This window comes from Oncorhynchus mykiss, chromosome 10, assembly GCF_057628025.1.
Source record: "Oncorhynchus mykiss isolate SJ-2025 chromosome 10, ASM5762802v1, whole genome shotgun sequence".
Lineage (NCBI taxonomy): Eukaryota > Metazoa > Chordata > Actinopteri > Salmoniformes > Salmonidae > Oncorhynchus > Oncorhynchus mykiss.
Window position 1 is genome coordinate 75647884 of NC_143031.1, and position 16095 is coordinate 75663978.

The 16095-nt window shown below is 43.2% G+C and overlaps 1 protein-coding gene across 2 annotated transcripts in view; it reads left to right on the plus strand.

Moving 5' to 3' along the window:
* The first annotated feature begins 12687 nt into the window (after positions 1-12687).
* Positions 12688-16095, plus strand: part of LOC110534587 (zinc finger protein 638) — a 41934-nt gene continuing 38526 nt past the window's right edge. For both annotated transcript variants that reach the window (XM_090187939.1, XM_090187940.1), the window contains exon 1: positions 12688-13578. In XM_090187939.1, coding sequence (XP_090044065.1) covers positions 13487-13578 — 92 coding nt within the window. In that variant the 5' untranslated portion in view covers positions 12688-13486. The remainder of the gene's footprint in view (positions 13579-16095) is intronic.

Here is a 16095-nt window from a genome sequence, read left to right on the forward strand (position 1 = left end):
TGTCAAGGTAAGTGTGGTTTCCTGATGAGTCATTCATCCTTGTGGAACAATCTCCGAGCCCACTGAGATATGAGAGAAGATTACACGATTCATGACGTTATGTTTTAATATATTGTTGGCAGTGTGCTTGTACAATGTACTGATGCAATTATTAATGAACAATACTTTGATATGCATATGTCTACTTTAGTCTGTAAAAACGTTGTGCGTTGTCTCAAAAAGTGTGAATGAAAACATGAAAAGGAGCTTTAAGACAATTAGCCTGATATACTCAGTTAAAATGTAAAATAACCTACCTTAATAGTTTTGGTAACTCAGACCTTGATTCACAATATTGGTGGTTCTCTCTCTTGCTGAAGGCTGTCTAACCTGATGGAATAACGCCTGCATGTGTGACTGATTTTAGCCAACGCTCTCTGTCTTCTGTTCTTCCTAACAAGTCACGTGTTGTTTTATTTACATACACACCTGTGGGCAGTGATGAACTGAGCACCACTGTAGTTTATTTGACTGTATATCCTATTAAAACACAGATGTACAAAATGCATATGCTGCATGAACGCACATGCACACAAGAAGACACACACAACCACACGCACGCGCACTCAGACGCACACGCACACACAGAAAGACAAATATACAATTTCAACCTGCTCAGGTATTTGCATTTCAGCCTGAGCAGAAATGAAAGCATAATCACTCATATCACTCAGCACCTGTCTGTCCCAGCCACAGGTTAACCCAGCCACCTGCAAGGGCTGACTCTTTCACCTTCCATAATCAAAACATATGGTCTGTTTGTATTCCGGATCCTTCTTTAATTGCAGTGAATACAGTATATGTAAGGGTTCCTCAATAAAATAAGATAAATATTACTATAAACTCAGAAAAAAAAGAAACGTCCCTTTTTCAGGACCCTGTCTTTCAACGATCGTTCTGAAAAATCAAAATAACTTTACAGATCTTCATTGTAAAGGGTTTAAACACTGTTTCCAATGCATGTTCAATGAACCATAGACAATTACTGAACATGCACCTGTGGAACAGTCATTAAGACACTAACTAACAGCTTACAGATGGTAGGCAATTAAGGTCACCGTTATAAAAACTTAGGACACTAAAGAGGCCTTTCTACTGACTCTGAAAAACACCAAAAGAAAGATGCCCAGTGTCCCTGTCCATCTGTGTGAACGTGCCCAAGGCATGCTGCAAAGAGGCATGAGGACCGCAGCTGTGGCCAGGGCAATAAATTGCAATGTCTGTACTGTGAGACAGTGGAGCGTCCATCATGGTCTGGGGCGGTGTGTCACAGCATCATCGGACTGAGCTTGTGGTCGTGGCAGGCAATCTCAACGCTGTGCATTACAGGTAAGACATCCTCCTCCCTCATGTGGTATCCTTACTGCAGGCTTATCCTGACATGACCCTCCAGCATGACAATGCAACCAGCCATACTCCTCGTTCTGTGCGTGATTTCCTGCAAGACAGGAATGTCAGTGTTCTGCCATGGCCAGCGAAGAGCCCGGATCGCAATCCCATTAAGCACGTCTGGGACCTGTTGGATCGGAGGGTGAGGGCTAGGGCCATTCCCCCCAGAAATGTCCGGGACCTTGCAGGTGCCTTGGTGGAAGAGTAGGGTAGCATCTCTCAGCAAGAACTGGCAAATCTGGTGCAGTCCATGAGGAGGAGATGCACTGCAGTACTTAATGCAGCTGGTCCCCCTTTGTTCAGGGACACATTATTCAATTTCTGTTCGTCACGTCTGTGGAACTTGTTCAGTTTATGTCTCAGTTGTTGAATCTTGTTATGTTCATACAAATATTTACACATGTTAAGTTTGCTGAAAATAAACACAGTTGACAGTGAGAGGATGTTTCTTTTTTTGCTGAGTTTATATTTTTGTTATTGTTTAACATAAAGTAATACAATCTCCAGTAAATCAAATCAAAATCATTTTATTTGAGGAAATCTGTTAGCAAGTATTGCCACACATAAATAGAGAAGCATATGTGATCGTATTCCAGTGTATTCACGGTTTGAAATGATTGGCTCCATACCTGCGAAATGTTTTGAGACATCTGTCTCAAAATCTGCATAAGCCAATTAAAATCATTGATATAGCTACACGTTATAGAACACTACATCTTAGCTGTTCCCATAAAACTACCTGGCACAATTAGGCCTATGATAAAGAGCGACGTGTGTGGAAGGACCACCAGAGGGCAGGCTGGGCTCACGACTAAAAGCCCAGCCAGCCATGAGATTCAAGGTGATCAGAGGCAATTAAGCACAACTGACGGTACTAATGAGCTATGTTTGAATTGAAAGAAATCCCACAATAGAGAACTTTGTTCAATTAAGGAAACCTACTCCTGACTCGTTTATTCCACCTTTCCACTTTAGAGTAACACCAAATTACTTGGTCTGCTCACACACGATTATTTCATTTCAAGTGAATTATAAATATTCACGTAGTTGGATGTAATTCATCTTTTTTTCTGAAACGGCACCACCTGGTAATCAAAGTTACTAAATCACAAGTAACATTTCAACTGGACGAGTGCTGGACGAGTGCCTGCTCTTGCAAATCTTAGCAGTTTGCTGTAGATGCGATTTCCAGGTGAGATATGTTTTTTTCCTTTGAAACATGTATTGTGTTAGAACAATATGTTGTAAAGGGAAGTGCAGTGCAAAGCTCTGGCTACTGGTGGTCTAGTCAGCAACACAGGCTCACTACCGCATGGAGTTGCTGCTGGAATCGCATAGGCCACCCGAGCCGGGGAGGGGGTCCCCCAGATTCCACAGTAGTGGAACGGGAATCAGGAATGACATCTGGTGTGGGCTCAGTCTCCATAGCAGACAACTGCTGAGGTCCAGTGAGGGCCGAGGTCTCAGTCGCAACCGTCCCCGACAAAGGTGCCGTGGCTGGAGCGGCAATATAGTCACACCGAATGGTCACAGTAACACCTAGCAACAGTGTCGGTGTCCAAAAGACAACTTATTGCTGCTTTTTCTCCATATGACTGTCCCATGTTTTCCACGCAACCTGTGAGGGAACCCTCACTGACAGGAGGAAGCCCAGGATCTGGACTTCTGCTGCATAATGCACCTAAGGCTCTGTATATTCTGCACAATACGTACTCCAGTGGAGTATGCTGCATATGTGATATATGCAGCGATGTTCACGGTGCTGCAACTCCCTGGTACACTAATGTAGAAGAATAATCCACACGCTGGGATGTTGGGGATGCGTTACCACCAGGTGCTGAGTAGTATCCCAAAAGTGTAGCAGAGGGACCCTAGGGTCCATCCTGCATCGTCTGCAGCCCATAGTTTACTGGGCCACAGGTGGGTAGTGTTGAAAGCAGTAGCGGTGAATGGGTAATTGGGTAATTTAGAAAAACAGAAATATCTTATATACATAAATATACAGACATTTTGCTATGAGACTCGAAATTGTTTCTACAACTTGATTGGAGGCCACCTGTGGTAAATTCAATTGATTGGCCATGATTTGGAAAGTCACACACCTTTCTATTTAATGTCCCACAGTTGGCAGTGCATGTCAGAGCAAAAGCCAAGCCATGAGGTCAAAGGATTTGTCCGTAGAGCTCCAAGAAAGGATTGTGTCAAGGCACAGATCATGGGAAGGGTACCAAAACATTTCTGCAGCATTGGAGGTCACTGAGAACACAGTGGCCTCCATAATTCTTAAATGGAAGAAGATTGGAACCACCAAGAGTCTTCCTAGAGCTGGCCACCCGGCCAAACTGAGCAAGGACAACCATCTCTGCAGCACTCCACCAATCAGCATCTTGCTGTGGGGATGTTTTCAGGAACTGGGAGACTAGTCAGGATCAAGGGAAAGATAAACAGAGCAAAGTAGAGAGAGAGATCATTGATAAAAACCTGTTCCAGAGCACTCAGGACCTCAGACTGGGTTGAAGGTTCACCTTCCAACAGGACAAGGACCCTAAGCACACAAACAACACAACGCAAAATTGGATTCGGGACAGGTCTCTGAATGTCCTTGAGTGGCCCAGTCAGAGCCCGGACTTGAACCCAATCGAACATCTCTGGAGAGACCGGAAAATAGCTGTACTCGCGGCGATCCAACATGACTTGACATGACAGAGTTTGAGAGTATCTGCAGAAAAGAATGGGAGAAACTCCCCAAATACAGGTGTGCCAAACTTGTAGTGTCATACCCAATTAGATTCAAGGCTGTAATCGCTGCCAAAGGTTCTTCAAAAAAGCTGAGTAAAGGGTCTGAATACTTATATAAATGTGATATTTCAATTTTATTTTTGCAGAATTGTATAAAAACATGTTATTTATTCGTCATTATGGTGGATTGTGTGTAGAATGATTATGTGGGGAAAATATTTAATCCATTTTAGAATAAGGCCGGAACGTAACAAAATGTGGAAAAAGTCAAGGGATATGAATACTTTCCTAATGTACTGTATGTACAATGACAGACAGTTCCATGTCCTACAGCATAGTCAAGCAAGTACATTTTCCCCCCATTTTCAGACCACTAAACAACTGTTGATTTAGAACCACAGAGAGTAGTCACACGTGGCATAGAAAACAGGAGCTGCCTCCACTATTCAACCACCATTTCGACTTCACCATTTCAACACCATCAAATCACCTCTGCTTAGTCTAATACGGTGACAACTAAAAGATTTGAAAATAGTTTAGTCCAATCCACATAAGCCTAATATGATGTGGCTGTCCATGGTTCTGGTTTCTGTGTGTGTCTGGAGGGGTGCGTGCTCATTCGTGCAAGTAGAAAAACATGTTGACTCACCCTACTTGTAGAGAAACACCAATGCCATCCTCCTCTCTTGCATGTTGACGAAATGATCTATCAATCTGCCATACAGTACATGCTTTTATTTATTTTTTTGTCCTAGGCTACCTGGCTAGAATGCTTGCTCGCTAGCCTAACTTCCACTCTTGGGCAACGTTAACTTGTTAACATTAGCCTATTACATTGAACTACATATTGAACTTCCATCCTCTCAGGCACAACAATGGGGCACAACAATGTATGAATTAAAGGTTGGATCAGAATCGCTCTTGTAATCATTGGCCAGTACGGAGAATTAAGTAAAACCACAAGTACATTCTCTGTTAAAATATATTACATTTCTTAACCCTTGTGTGGTGTTCGGGTCTTTGGACCCATTTTTTATAATTACTAATAGAAACATTATACAATTAATCATTTTTTCAACCTGAAAATCATTAGTCTTGGCTCATTTTCTGTGAAGAACATGTAAAATAACACATTTTCATTGAGTGCACACTGTGCACCCTCCTACACATTTATATTACATATGAGGTGTTCGGGTCCACTGGACCTGAGGGTAATACAAGTGTGGAAAAGTGTGTAGGTGAAAACAAGCAAAAAATGAAACGAAAAGGTTTGCTGTGTGCATTCACTCTGTCTTCCTCCTCCCTGGGCCTGCTGTTTCAACATAGCACCAATAATCTGTCTGTCTCCCTGCCTTTCTCCAACTTTCCTCGCAGTCTTTACCTTTTGTAGGATGTGAAACTACACAATGTTATTACAATACATTATTTTGATACATTGTAAAAAATGTAGTATATTCCAAGTGTCACGCCCTGACCTGAGTATTCTTTGTTTTCTTTATTGTTTTGGTTAGGTCAGGGTGTGACATGGGTGATGTATGTGTTTTTTTGTACTGTCTAGGGGTTTTGTAAGTTTATGGGGTTGTTTACCATCTAGGTGTTTATATATGTCTATGGTTGCCTAGATTGGTTCTCAATTAGAGGCAGGAGTTTATCGTTGTCTCTGATTGGGAACCATATTTAGGCAGCCTTCGTCTTTGGGTATTTTGTGGGTTATTGTCTATGTTATGTTGCATGTTTGCACTGAGTTTCTATAGCGGTCATGTTTGTCTTATTAGTTTGTTTGTTTTGTTTACTGTACTTCGTGTTTTTTTTCGTCAATCATTAAAGAATGGATTCACATCACGCTGCACGCTGCACGTCTGACAGTGAGTTGGAAGAAGAGGATGAGATTAACCCTCATCCAGCTCCAGGACTAGCCCGTCAACAGCCAGCCCCAGGACCAGCCCGTCAGCAGCCAGCCCCAGGACCAGCCCTTCAGCAGCCAGCCTCAGGACCAGCCCGTCAGCAGCCAGCCCCAGGACCAGCCTGTCAGCAGCCAGCCCCAGGACCAGCCCATCAGCTACCAAACTCATTTACATGAATGCTTTGGGGTTCTTATCCTTGCTGGTGTTTCCAGATCCAATGGGGAATCCACAGAATCTATGTAAGATACAGAAACTAGCAGAGAACTTTTCCACAATATTACTAGGATTATGCGCTTCGATAACCGAGACACCAGACCAGCTCGGTGGCAGAGAGACACGCTAGCTGCAATCAGGTCAGTGGGACAAGTAGAGGCAGTAGAGAAGCTCCATAACAGACTGGTTGATGGTGAAGATCTCCTGGTTCACCAGGACAGAAGGGCCGTCCTCCACCAGCCACAGATACAAGGTGTTGGTGACCATAACCAGGAGGCAGTTTAACACCTCTGTTCCCAGGTAGACTGGCAGACATCTGGGCCACACCCAGCACCAAGAGTCAAAATAGTCAAACCCCCAGTGTGGTTAAACCTGACGGGATGGGGTAAAGAGGAGTCTGGTTCCTACATTTCTACACATCCTCTGTTACTTTAGATTCTGAAGAATAGAGAGAGAGAGAGAGAGAGAGAGAGAGAGAGAGAGAGAGAGAGAGAGAGAGAGAGAGAGAGAGAGAGAGAGAGAGAGAGAGAGAGAGAGAGAGAGAGAGAGAGAGAGAGAGAGAGAGAGAGAGAGAGAGAGAGAGAGAGAGAGAGAGAGAGAGAGAGAGAGAGAGAGAGAGAGAGAGAGAGAGAGATAGACAGAGATAGACAGAGATAGACAGAGATAGACAGAGATAGACAGAGAGAGAGAGGGGGGCACGGCACATGGACGGAGGGCACAGAGAGATAATTAGTGGATCTGGAGAGGTTTAACACTTAGTGTAAAACAAGTTTTAACATCACAGGAAGTAAGCATGGATAGACAATGTTATTATTACAAATTGATTGAAGTTATTGTGTTTTTTCATGACAAGGTAAGAAATGTAGCTGTAGTTCATTGTACCATCTGTGGTTTCTTCTAATTGGGGAAGAATGTGTGTCTATACCTCTGTCCAGGGGTTAGAATGTGGCATCCACAGTATGATTTGAAGAGTTCTCAAAACAAGATGACACTCATTTAGACTAGCATGTATTGACTTTTGAATTGACGTGCATCCGTCATTAAAATAGCTGATGCTAAAGAGAGAATTCAGGAGGCTCTTTTTCTACTTCCTGAGCATTTGTATGTACCTCCATCCTATTTGAAAATTGGTAGAGGTAGTTTCGCAATCCAACGCTAAGTCCTAAGTCTTTGTGGACAGCTCTCAAGCTACCTACCTACAAATTCCTTCATACTGGATGCAGATACATAACAATGGTATCCACGGGTTCCTTTGACTCTCGATAAGTATATAAAGGGCATCATTACCAAAATCCTGAACCATCCCTTTAACGTCGAGTGTGTCCACATTTTATTCCAGTGTGGATGGAGTCTAATGACTTTGTAGGAGTGTGCACTGTCAGGGCAAGGACCAGGTATTGCAGTGAAGCCTATTGCACTGAGATGCAGTGTCTTCGACCAGATCAACAAAATGCAGATGCTTGCACACACACACACACACACGTACACACACAGAGATGGAATTTCAACCTGCTCAGGGATTAGCATTTTGGCCTGAGCAGAAATGGACTCACCACTCATATCACTCATTGTCCGAATCCTATGCCTTCCCATAGCATAACCCTACAGCCACCATGGGACACTTGTTCACAACATTGACATCAGCAAAACGCCATACACTTGGTCTGCGGTTGTGAGGTCGGTTGGACCTATTACCAAATTCTCAAAAATGACGTTAAAGGCTTATGGTATAGAAATGAGCATTAAATTATGTGGCAACAGTTCTGGTGGACATTCCTGCAGTCAGCATGCCAATTGCACTCTCCCTCAACTTGAGACGTCTTTGGCATTGTGTTGTGTTATAAAGCTGTACATTATAGAGTGGTCTTGTATTGTCCCCAGCATCACGCTGTTTAATCAGCTTCTTGACCTGCCACACCTCTCAGGTGGATGGATTGTCTTGATAAAGGATGCTTACTAACAGAGATGTAAACAAATGTGTGCACAACATTTGAGAGAAATAAACATTTTGTGTGTATGGAAACATGGTACCAACAATTGACATGTTGCATTTGCCTTTTTATTCAGTTGATATAGAACAACACATAGAAGTAGAGGAGCAACTGCTATACAGGATGTAATACCAGCTCAAATATGACCAAGCAAAGTGAAAATAGTAGTATATGTTATTGGGGTTACATTTTGTCAAACCAAGCAAAACAGTCAGGAATAAGTTGGAATGGTGAACATGAGTTGATAGTAAAATCTCACAATGTAACTCCCTAATTTCACCTACATTAACGGCTATACAACGACAAATACAATGAACATTTCACACCAATCAACCACTTAATCCTCTTCCCCACTTCTCACACTGTTTAGTTTAACCAGAAACCACTTACAACAAATGTCAAGACCTCAAAATAGCATGATTAAAAGGAATGGAACAGAGTGATAACCTGAGAAATGAAAGACAACCATGCCCCCACAGTGGCTATGCTTCTCTTTAACCCCCGATAAAGGGCAGTTTCCCAGCCCTGTGGAGGTAGAGGAGGGGCTGAGTAAAGCTACCCAACACCCTGAAGGAGAAAGTAATGGGGGTCAGAATACACCTGAATGATCTCAAATAAATATGATCCTGAAGAATAGCCCTGATGATCGTAGGAGCGTAGTTCAGCATCAAGGTCAGCAGGATGATCTAGATGGTACGGGAGGCTCTTCTCTTCATCAGGTTCCCTCCCTCCTCTTTTTTACTCTTTCTCTCCATCCCTCCATCCTCTGGACCAGTAATAATGCTAAATGAATAGGCCTAATCTCTTGTCTAACCACCCCGTCCTGATACTAATTGTATAACGAATCAAACAAACAAACATTCACAAGTGATGACGCTTTAGTTAAAGGGGCAATCTGCCTTTGGGACATCCATTCTTGGACTTTCAAATTAATGATATATTCCCATTGGATCTTGAAATATATTACTTAGAAATGCCTCATGAGCTTAGTTCAACTGTCATACCCCATCAGAACCTAAAATAAGAGCTTGTGTAACTCCTTTGTTTGTAAAATAAAAAACAACATCAATGTAAACCAACATCTAAAAACCTGATGAAAACGATCATTTTGATATCATGGCTGGTCAGTCCTGGCATCCATAGCTCTGTCTATGAATTAAAAGTTGCTTTTTACAAAAACAATGGTAGGGACTCTGACACTTTGTCGTTTGATTGCCCATTTAACAACAATTGTTAAGCTTATGCTATGTATCAAACAACACTCTATTGCTACAGGTCACCACATTAAAACAATCAAAACTATTTATCAAATGAAATAGTACACAAATCCTTCTACATCTTTGCCATGTCTTTGTATGTTTAAACTACAGTTGCAGGCACTAAGAAGTTAGGCTGCGCCACGGTATTGACAGAAGAATTTTAATTCAATGCGTATTTAACTAAATGATTTATCATCTCCTAGCAATAGTGCCCACACCTGTAAGTCTAATGTGTCTCTGTCCCTCTTCGGCATGGCAGCTTTCCCTCTCTGTAGAGGTGCATCAGGGGTGAGACCAGGACACTGAAGATGTTAACAATCACCAAAATGTTGATGACATTGCAGTCGTAGTCAAGACTGGATGAAAAGGTGGCCAAACCAACAACCACCGGGATGGAGCTCGCCAAGATGATCACCAGGTTGGTTAAGATGATCTCAAAAGCTCTCATCTTAAGTGGATCTGTTGTCCTTTGTTTCTTCTGTCCCCCTCTGCCCCCCTCTACCTCTCCTGGACCAGGCTGCTTCAGCACACGCAGGATGAAGAAGCAGCAGAGAGAAATGACGGCCACCCCAAGACAATAGACACCACTGATCACATAACCTGAGGTTTCTTCATAACCAAATAAAGAGATGATAGAACATGAAAAAGTGAGTGACATCACCCAGACCAGGGTTGAACACGCCACCCTGTACCTCCGGAGTCTGTATTTGAGGAAAGCCACAGGTTGGGCCACCGCCAGGTATCTCTCCACACAGATGCAGCTCTGGATCAGGGGCCTGCAGGTCCAGGAGAGGCCATAGAGGAAATAACCAGCCTTCTGCAACATGATGTTCTGGGTGAGGTTGTTGACCACCTCAAAGAAACCCTCCACACAGAATACCAGCTCCACTGCAAACAGGTTAATAGGGAAGACCTGGGTGGGTTTGAGACCTCCAGAGAGACTTCCACTCAGAGAGAGCCAGAGGCACCAGAGCAGGGCTGGTGTCCCCAGGAGGAAGCACATGGACTGGACAGCACCAGTAAGCACAGGCCCAACATAGCCCTTGTTAAGGCAAACATTCCAGCTGAAGTGTGTGTGGTTTCCTGAAGAGGCATTCATCCCTGTGGAACAATATCTGAGCCCACTGAGATATGAGAGAGGGGGGAGATGACAAGTTTCATGACTTTATGTTTTAATATGTTGTTGGCAATGTACTGATACAATATACTGATGTCAACATACATAAAAAATACTTAGATATACGTAGGTCTACTGTTGTTATGTCAGTCAAAGTTTTGTGCATTGTCTCAGAAAGTCTGAATGACAAAATGAGATGTAAAACGGTTAGCCGAAGGTAACATGTTATAATGCATTATAACCTACCTTAGTTGTGTAAGTAAATCAGAGCTTTCCTTGTGATATTTGTGGTTCTCTCTCCTGCAGAAGGCTGAGTCCAACCTGATGGAAGAAAAAATGCATGAGTGATTTTTGCCTAAGCCACTTGTCCTGTGTTCTTCTTAACAAGACACGTGTTATTTAAATACACACCTGTGGGCGTTCATGTATTGAGCACCGTTGAATGATTAGTTGACAGCAGGTCATTTTATTTGACTAGAAATCCTATCAAAACATATAATGAACAAAACACAGATTAACCAAAAGCCATAAGATGCACGCACCAACACACACACACACACCAACACACACACACGCACCAACACACACACACGCACCAACACACACACACACACAAACACACAAACACACAAACACACAAACACACACACACAGAGATGCAATTTCAACTCACTCAGTGATTTGCATTTCGCGGCCTGAGCAGAAATGGAAGCATCATCACTCATATCACTCAGCACCTGTCTGTTCCAGCCACAGGTTAACCCAGCCACCTGCAAGGACTGACTCTTTCACTTTACATAATCAAATCATATGGACTTCAGACATACACAGTACTAGTCTGTTTGGATTCTGGATCGCTCTGTGATTGCATAGCGAATACAGTGTAGGTTTGTACTTATAGGTCAACCATATGTGATATATTCAATAAAAAAACATACATTCTACGTTTAAACACACATCATTTCTGAAACAAGTGAAATATTTTTATGTCATGTATTTATCATTAAAAAAAGACTCTTTAAAGATAATAGTACAGTGTTAGTACTATGTAGCCTATATAGAAAGTGTTAGTACTATGTAGCCTATATAGAAAGTGTTAGTACTATGTAGCCTATATAGAAAGTGTTAATACTATGTAGCCTATATAGAAAGTGTCAATGCTATGTAGCCTATATAGAAAGTGTTAATGCTATGTAGCCTATATAGAAAGTGTTAGTACTATGTAGCCTATATAGAAAGTGTTAGTACTATGTAGCCTATATAGAAAGTGTTAGTACTATGTAGCCTATATAGAAAGTGTTAGTACTATGTAGCCTATATAGAAAGTGTTAGTACTATGTAGCCTATGTAGAAAGTGTTAATGTGTGTTGGTAATAGCTTCTACACAGTGAGTGAGGGGAAGACCTTAGCTAGGACATCCATCTCCCTTTCACCCCCTCCCTGTCTCTCAACCCAACACTGTGACAGCTGACTACCCTGAAGAAGCCCCCCATAGCCCCACCTTTCTTCCTCCACATGCCCCTTCCTCCCAATGCCCCGCATCCCACCATCCCACCCCCAGACCAAGGAAGTGCATCAGGGCATTCCTCCCCTGACTGGTATGAGGCCCCCTCTTCCTCCATGCTCTGTCAGCCTGGCCCTGACTGATGCACTTGTACCTCTTACTCAGCTGTCTGGCTGGAAGACGATACTTCACTTTCACATGGTTAAGGTCCCCTAGCCCTCTGCTTGACCTGGAATCCCCTCAACATATCCACATTGGCTGCCCCTTTGTAGCCACCAGTCCAGCAGCGTTTTGTCACATGAGGACATAAAGTGATGGCTATGTGTCTGTGATTATAGAATGAGGATGCAGTAGAGGGTCTGGATTGGTCTGGGCAGGTTCCCTGTACTAAGCTTACACACGGGGTCAGCATTGGGTCTTTATTAGGTTCCATCGAGCTCTGTATCGTATGTATGGTTGTGTCAACAGAGCTACGTAAAACAGCTGGGGGCTGAGAGTGTGAACAGGAGGGAGGGAGGGAGGGAGGGAGGGAGGGAGGGAGGGACTGGAGAGAGAAACAGAGTGGAGACAGTTGTGGGTGAGGAAACATGGGGCAGAAAGAAGGACTGACAGAAGATGAGCAAACTGAGTGACATAGTGAGGAATGAGAGAGAGGGGGAGAAAGAGGGAGAGGGAGTGAATGAGTGCCAGTGAGAGAGGGACATTAACAAAGAGAGCGAGAGAGCTCAAGCAAGGAAGCGGGACGAACAGCGAACCATGGTCACTTCATCATGAACTGCTTTGGTTGTACATGGGTTTTTCTCAACGGAAATGTTGCAGACGGAAATCTCTGTTCTCCAACCATGAACTAACGTTGTTTGTTCTCATTTTACCTCTTTTGTTCTAAATGTCCTCAGAGGCTGGACAATTCAACTACAACAAGATGAACATGTGTTCCCGAGTACTCTAATTATGTCTGAAGACTCTGAAGACTCAAGATTCTGAAGACTCAAGATTCTGAAGACTCAAGAGTCTGAAGACTCAGGATTCTGAAGACTCAAGATTCTGAAGCTATACGGATTACTGTTACTTGATCTGCCTGGGTCTACAGCTGTCCTGGATCGGCCTGTAGTCATTATAGACCCGTGTTAACTGGACCTGTCCTGGATCGGCCTGTAGTCAATGTAGACCAGTGTTAACTGGACCTGTCCTGGATCGGCCTGTAGTCAATGTAGACCAGTGCTGGACCTGTCCTGGATCGGCCTGTAGTCATTATAGACAAGTATTAACTGCAGCTTTTCACTGGGATCTGGACCCATTGGTCTGTGAGTACCAGCCAGTCCAACCAGGAGATGCAGAAGAACAATAAGAAGAACCTGGTCCAGAACATGGGCCAGCAGCAGAGAGCGCTAGCTTGCACAGCCTTGACAAAACCAGGCAACAAGTGAGTCAGGTCAGGGTTCAGGGGTCAGAGGGTATAGTACAGGGGGTGAAGGGTAAGGGGACTCAGGGTCAAATGGGTGAAGTGCATTGTAAAGGGATCTGGGGGGTATGCTGTTTTGGTGCGCTCTGTAAATAATGCAGGCATCCGTTTGCTTTAGGTGTGTTTGTTGTGGGATGGCATTTGTGCTGAATACCAACACAGCTTTTTAGATGGTCTTCTATCGTGTTAGTTTGTTGTCTAGAATGAAACACTACCAGTACTACTCTACTTTTATTGCTACCTTTGCTACCAATCCCAACGGGTACTTGATTAATTTCTGATCCTTGAAAGAATGAAGTTTGCACAGAGTGTTTAATACAGTTTCTTGGCTGACAGCGCCGGGTCGGCGTACTGTGACTCAGCTAGTAATTCTATACTCAATGACTGTGGTAGTGCAACGCTTTAACTCAACTCCTAGAGTAATACTTTGTGGAATTCCTGCTGAATCTTCTATCAAAGTGATCAGGTCAAATTTAGCCCAAACCTTTTGCCATAAAGTGGTGTAAAGTGTTGACGGGGTGGTTTATTACCAACTTTTTAAGTTCATTATGTACTGCTTTTCTTTTATTTAAGTATTTTATTGTTTCTGTTTAGAAATGACAAATACTGTATATATATATATATATATATATAACATTTAGCATGGCCATGGCTGTCGTAATTGTAATACAAACATTGGGCTGTTTTGAACAGTTGTAGGGTGGTATGTCGTGAACTAGATGTTTTTATTTACTGCAGACAGCTGCGAGCCGAGGAGCAGTCCCCATAGGCTCCAACTTGTCATCGCCCTTTTATTGTCAGTCCGACAGACAGTAAGTTCCTAATGTTGCCCCATCCAACGGCTTAAGTCAGTAAATGCTTAGTGCACAGTCAGAGGCGCATCACATAACAGTAAATGAGACCACTGACAGCCAACCCAGTCAGTCGGTGATGAAGTACAGGGGGGGTAAATAAGTAAACAGAAAAACAGTTTTAGTACCGTGACCACATTTAATAAAATATCCAGATGTGGGACAACAGGAGGATTTTGCAGGACATTCACAGTTTATATTTTATTTTTTTGACTATTCAGCTAACCGTCCTAAAGTCTCATAAGACATATGGTGGTGTGTTTGGTGTGACAGTAACGTTGTACTATGGTTGTGTTATGTAGAATACTAACTGATCGTTATGTGATCTTCCAAGACATTGATTCAGCTTTGATCTAACTTGACTAAATGAGCACCATTGTGAGAAGTGGCTGAGCGACACTCCGGTGTACTCAGGCAGCACTACAGCCCTGGTGTACTCAGGCAGCACTACAGCCCCGGTGTACTCAGGCAGCACTACAGCCCTGCACCGAATGAGCTAATTGAAGCAAAGCTACTCTTTTGCCTCGTGCAAAATGTAGTGATGCAGAAACAAGAAACCACATGTGTTTTATGAAAATCTTGCAATACGCGGCCAAGGAAACAATTCTGATTGGTCTCAGGGAATGTAAAACGGGATCGAGTGAAGTAGCAGTGAATATGAAAGCAACACAAATGTGAAATGACCTTATATCCTATCTTGCAGTCTGATACAGCTATTTGCTTACTTTTGTAGCTCTTCATCGGTAGCACACTTTTTGTAAGTAGCATAACTGTCCTCTCCAAGTTTAGCTGGAATTTAGCCCAAAATAGTTTGAGAATTGGTTGATGATATGTCTATGACATTGGCCCAATGTCTGGTCTTGCGCAGAATATCAGATCTCAACAATGACTGGAGAAGTGTTTTACGTCACCAGTACCACATCCTTATCATATACAGTGCATTCGGAAAGTATTCAGACCCCTTGAATTTTCTATATTTTATTATGTTACTATGTTATTCTAAAATTTATTAAATTGCTCCCCATTAAACCTGACAGAGCTTGAGAGGGTCTGCCGAGAAGAATCGGAGAAACTCCCGAAATATAGGTGTGGGAAGCTTGTAGCGTCATACCCAAGGATGGGGAGTGTCGCTGCACAGCTATTTTCAAGTCTCTCCAAAGCTGTTCGACTGGGTTCATGTCCGGGCTGGGCCACTCAAGGACATTCAGAGACTTCTCTCAAAGCCACTCCTGCGCTGTCTTGGCTGTGTGCTTAGGGCCGTTGTCCTGTTGGAAGGTGAACCTTTGCCCCAGTCAGGTTCTGACAAAGTACAGATCTCTCTGTACTTTTCTCCGTTCATCTTTCCCTTGATCCTGAGTAGTGTCCCATTTCCTGCCATTAAAAAACATCACCACAGCATGATGCTGCCCACACTACGCTTCACCATAGAAGGGTGCCAGGTTTCCTCCAGATGTGACGCTTGGCATTCAGGCCAAATAGTTACATCTTGGTTTCATCAGACCAGATAATCTTGTTTCTCATGGTCTGAGAGTCCTTTACCTGCCTTTTGGCAAACTCCAAGCGGGCTGTCATGTGCCTTTTACTGAGGAGTGGCTTCTATCTGGCCACTCTATCATAAACACCTGAT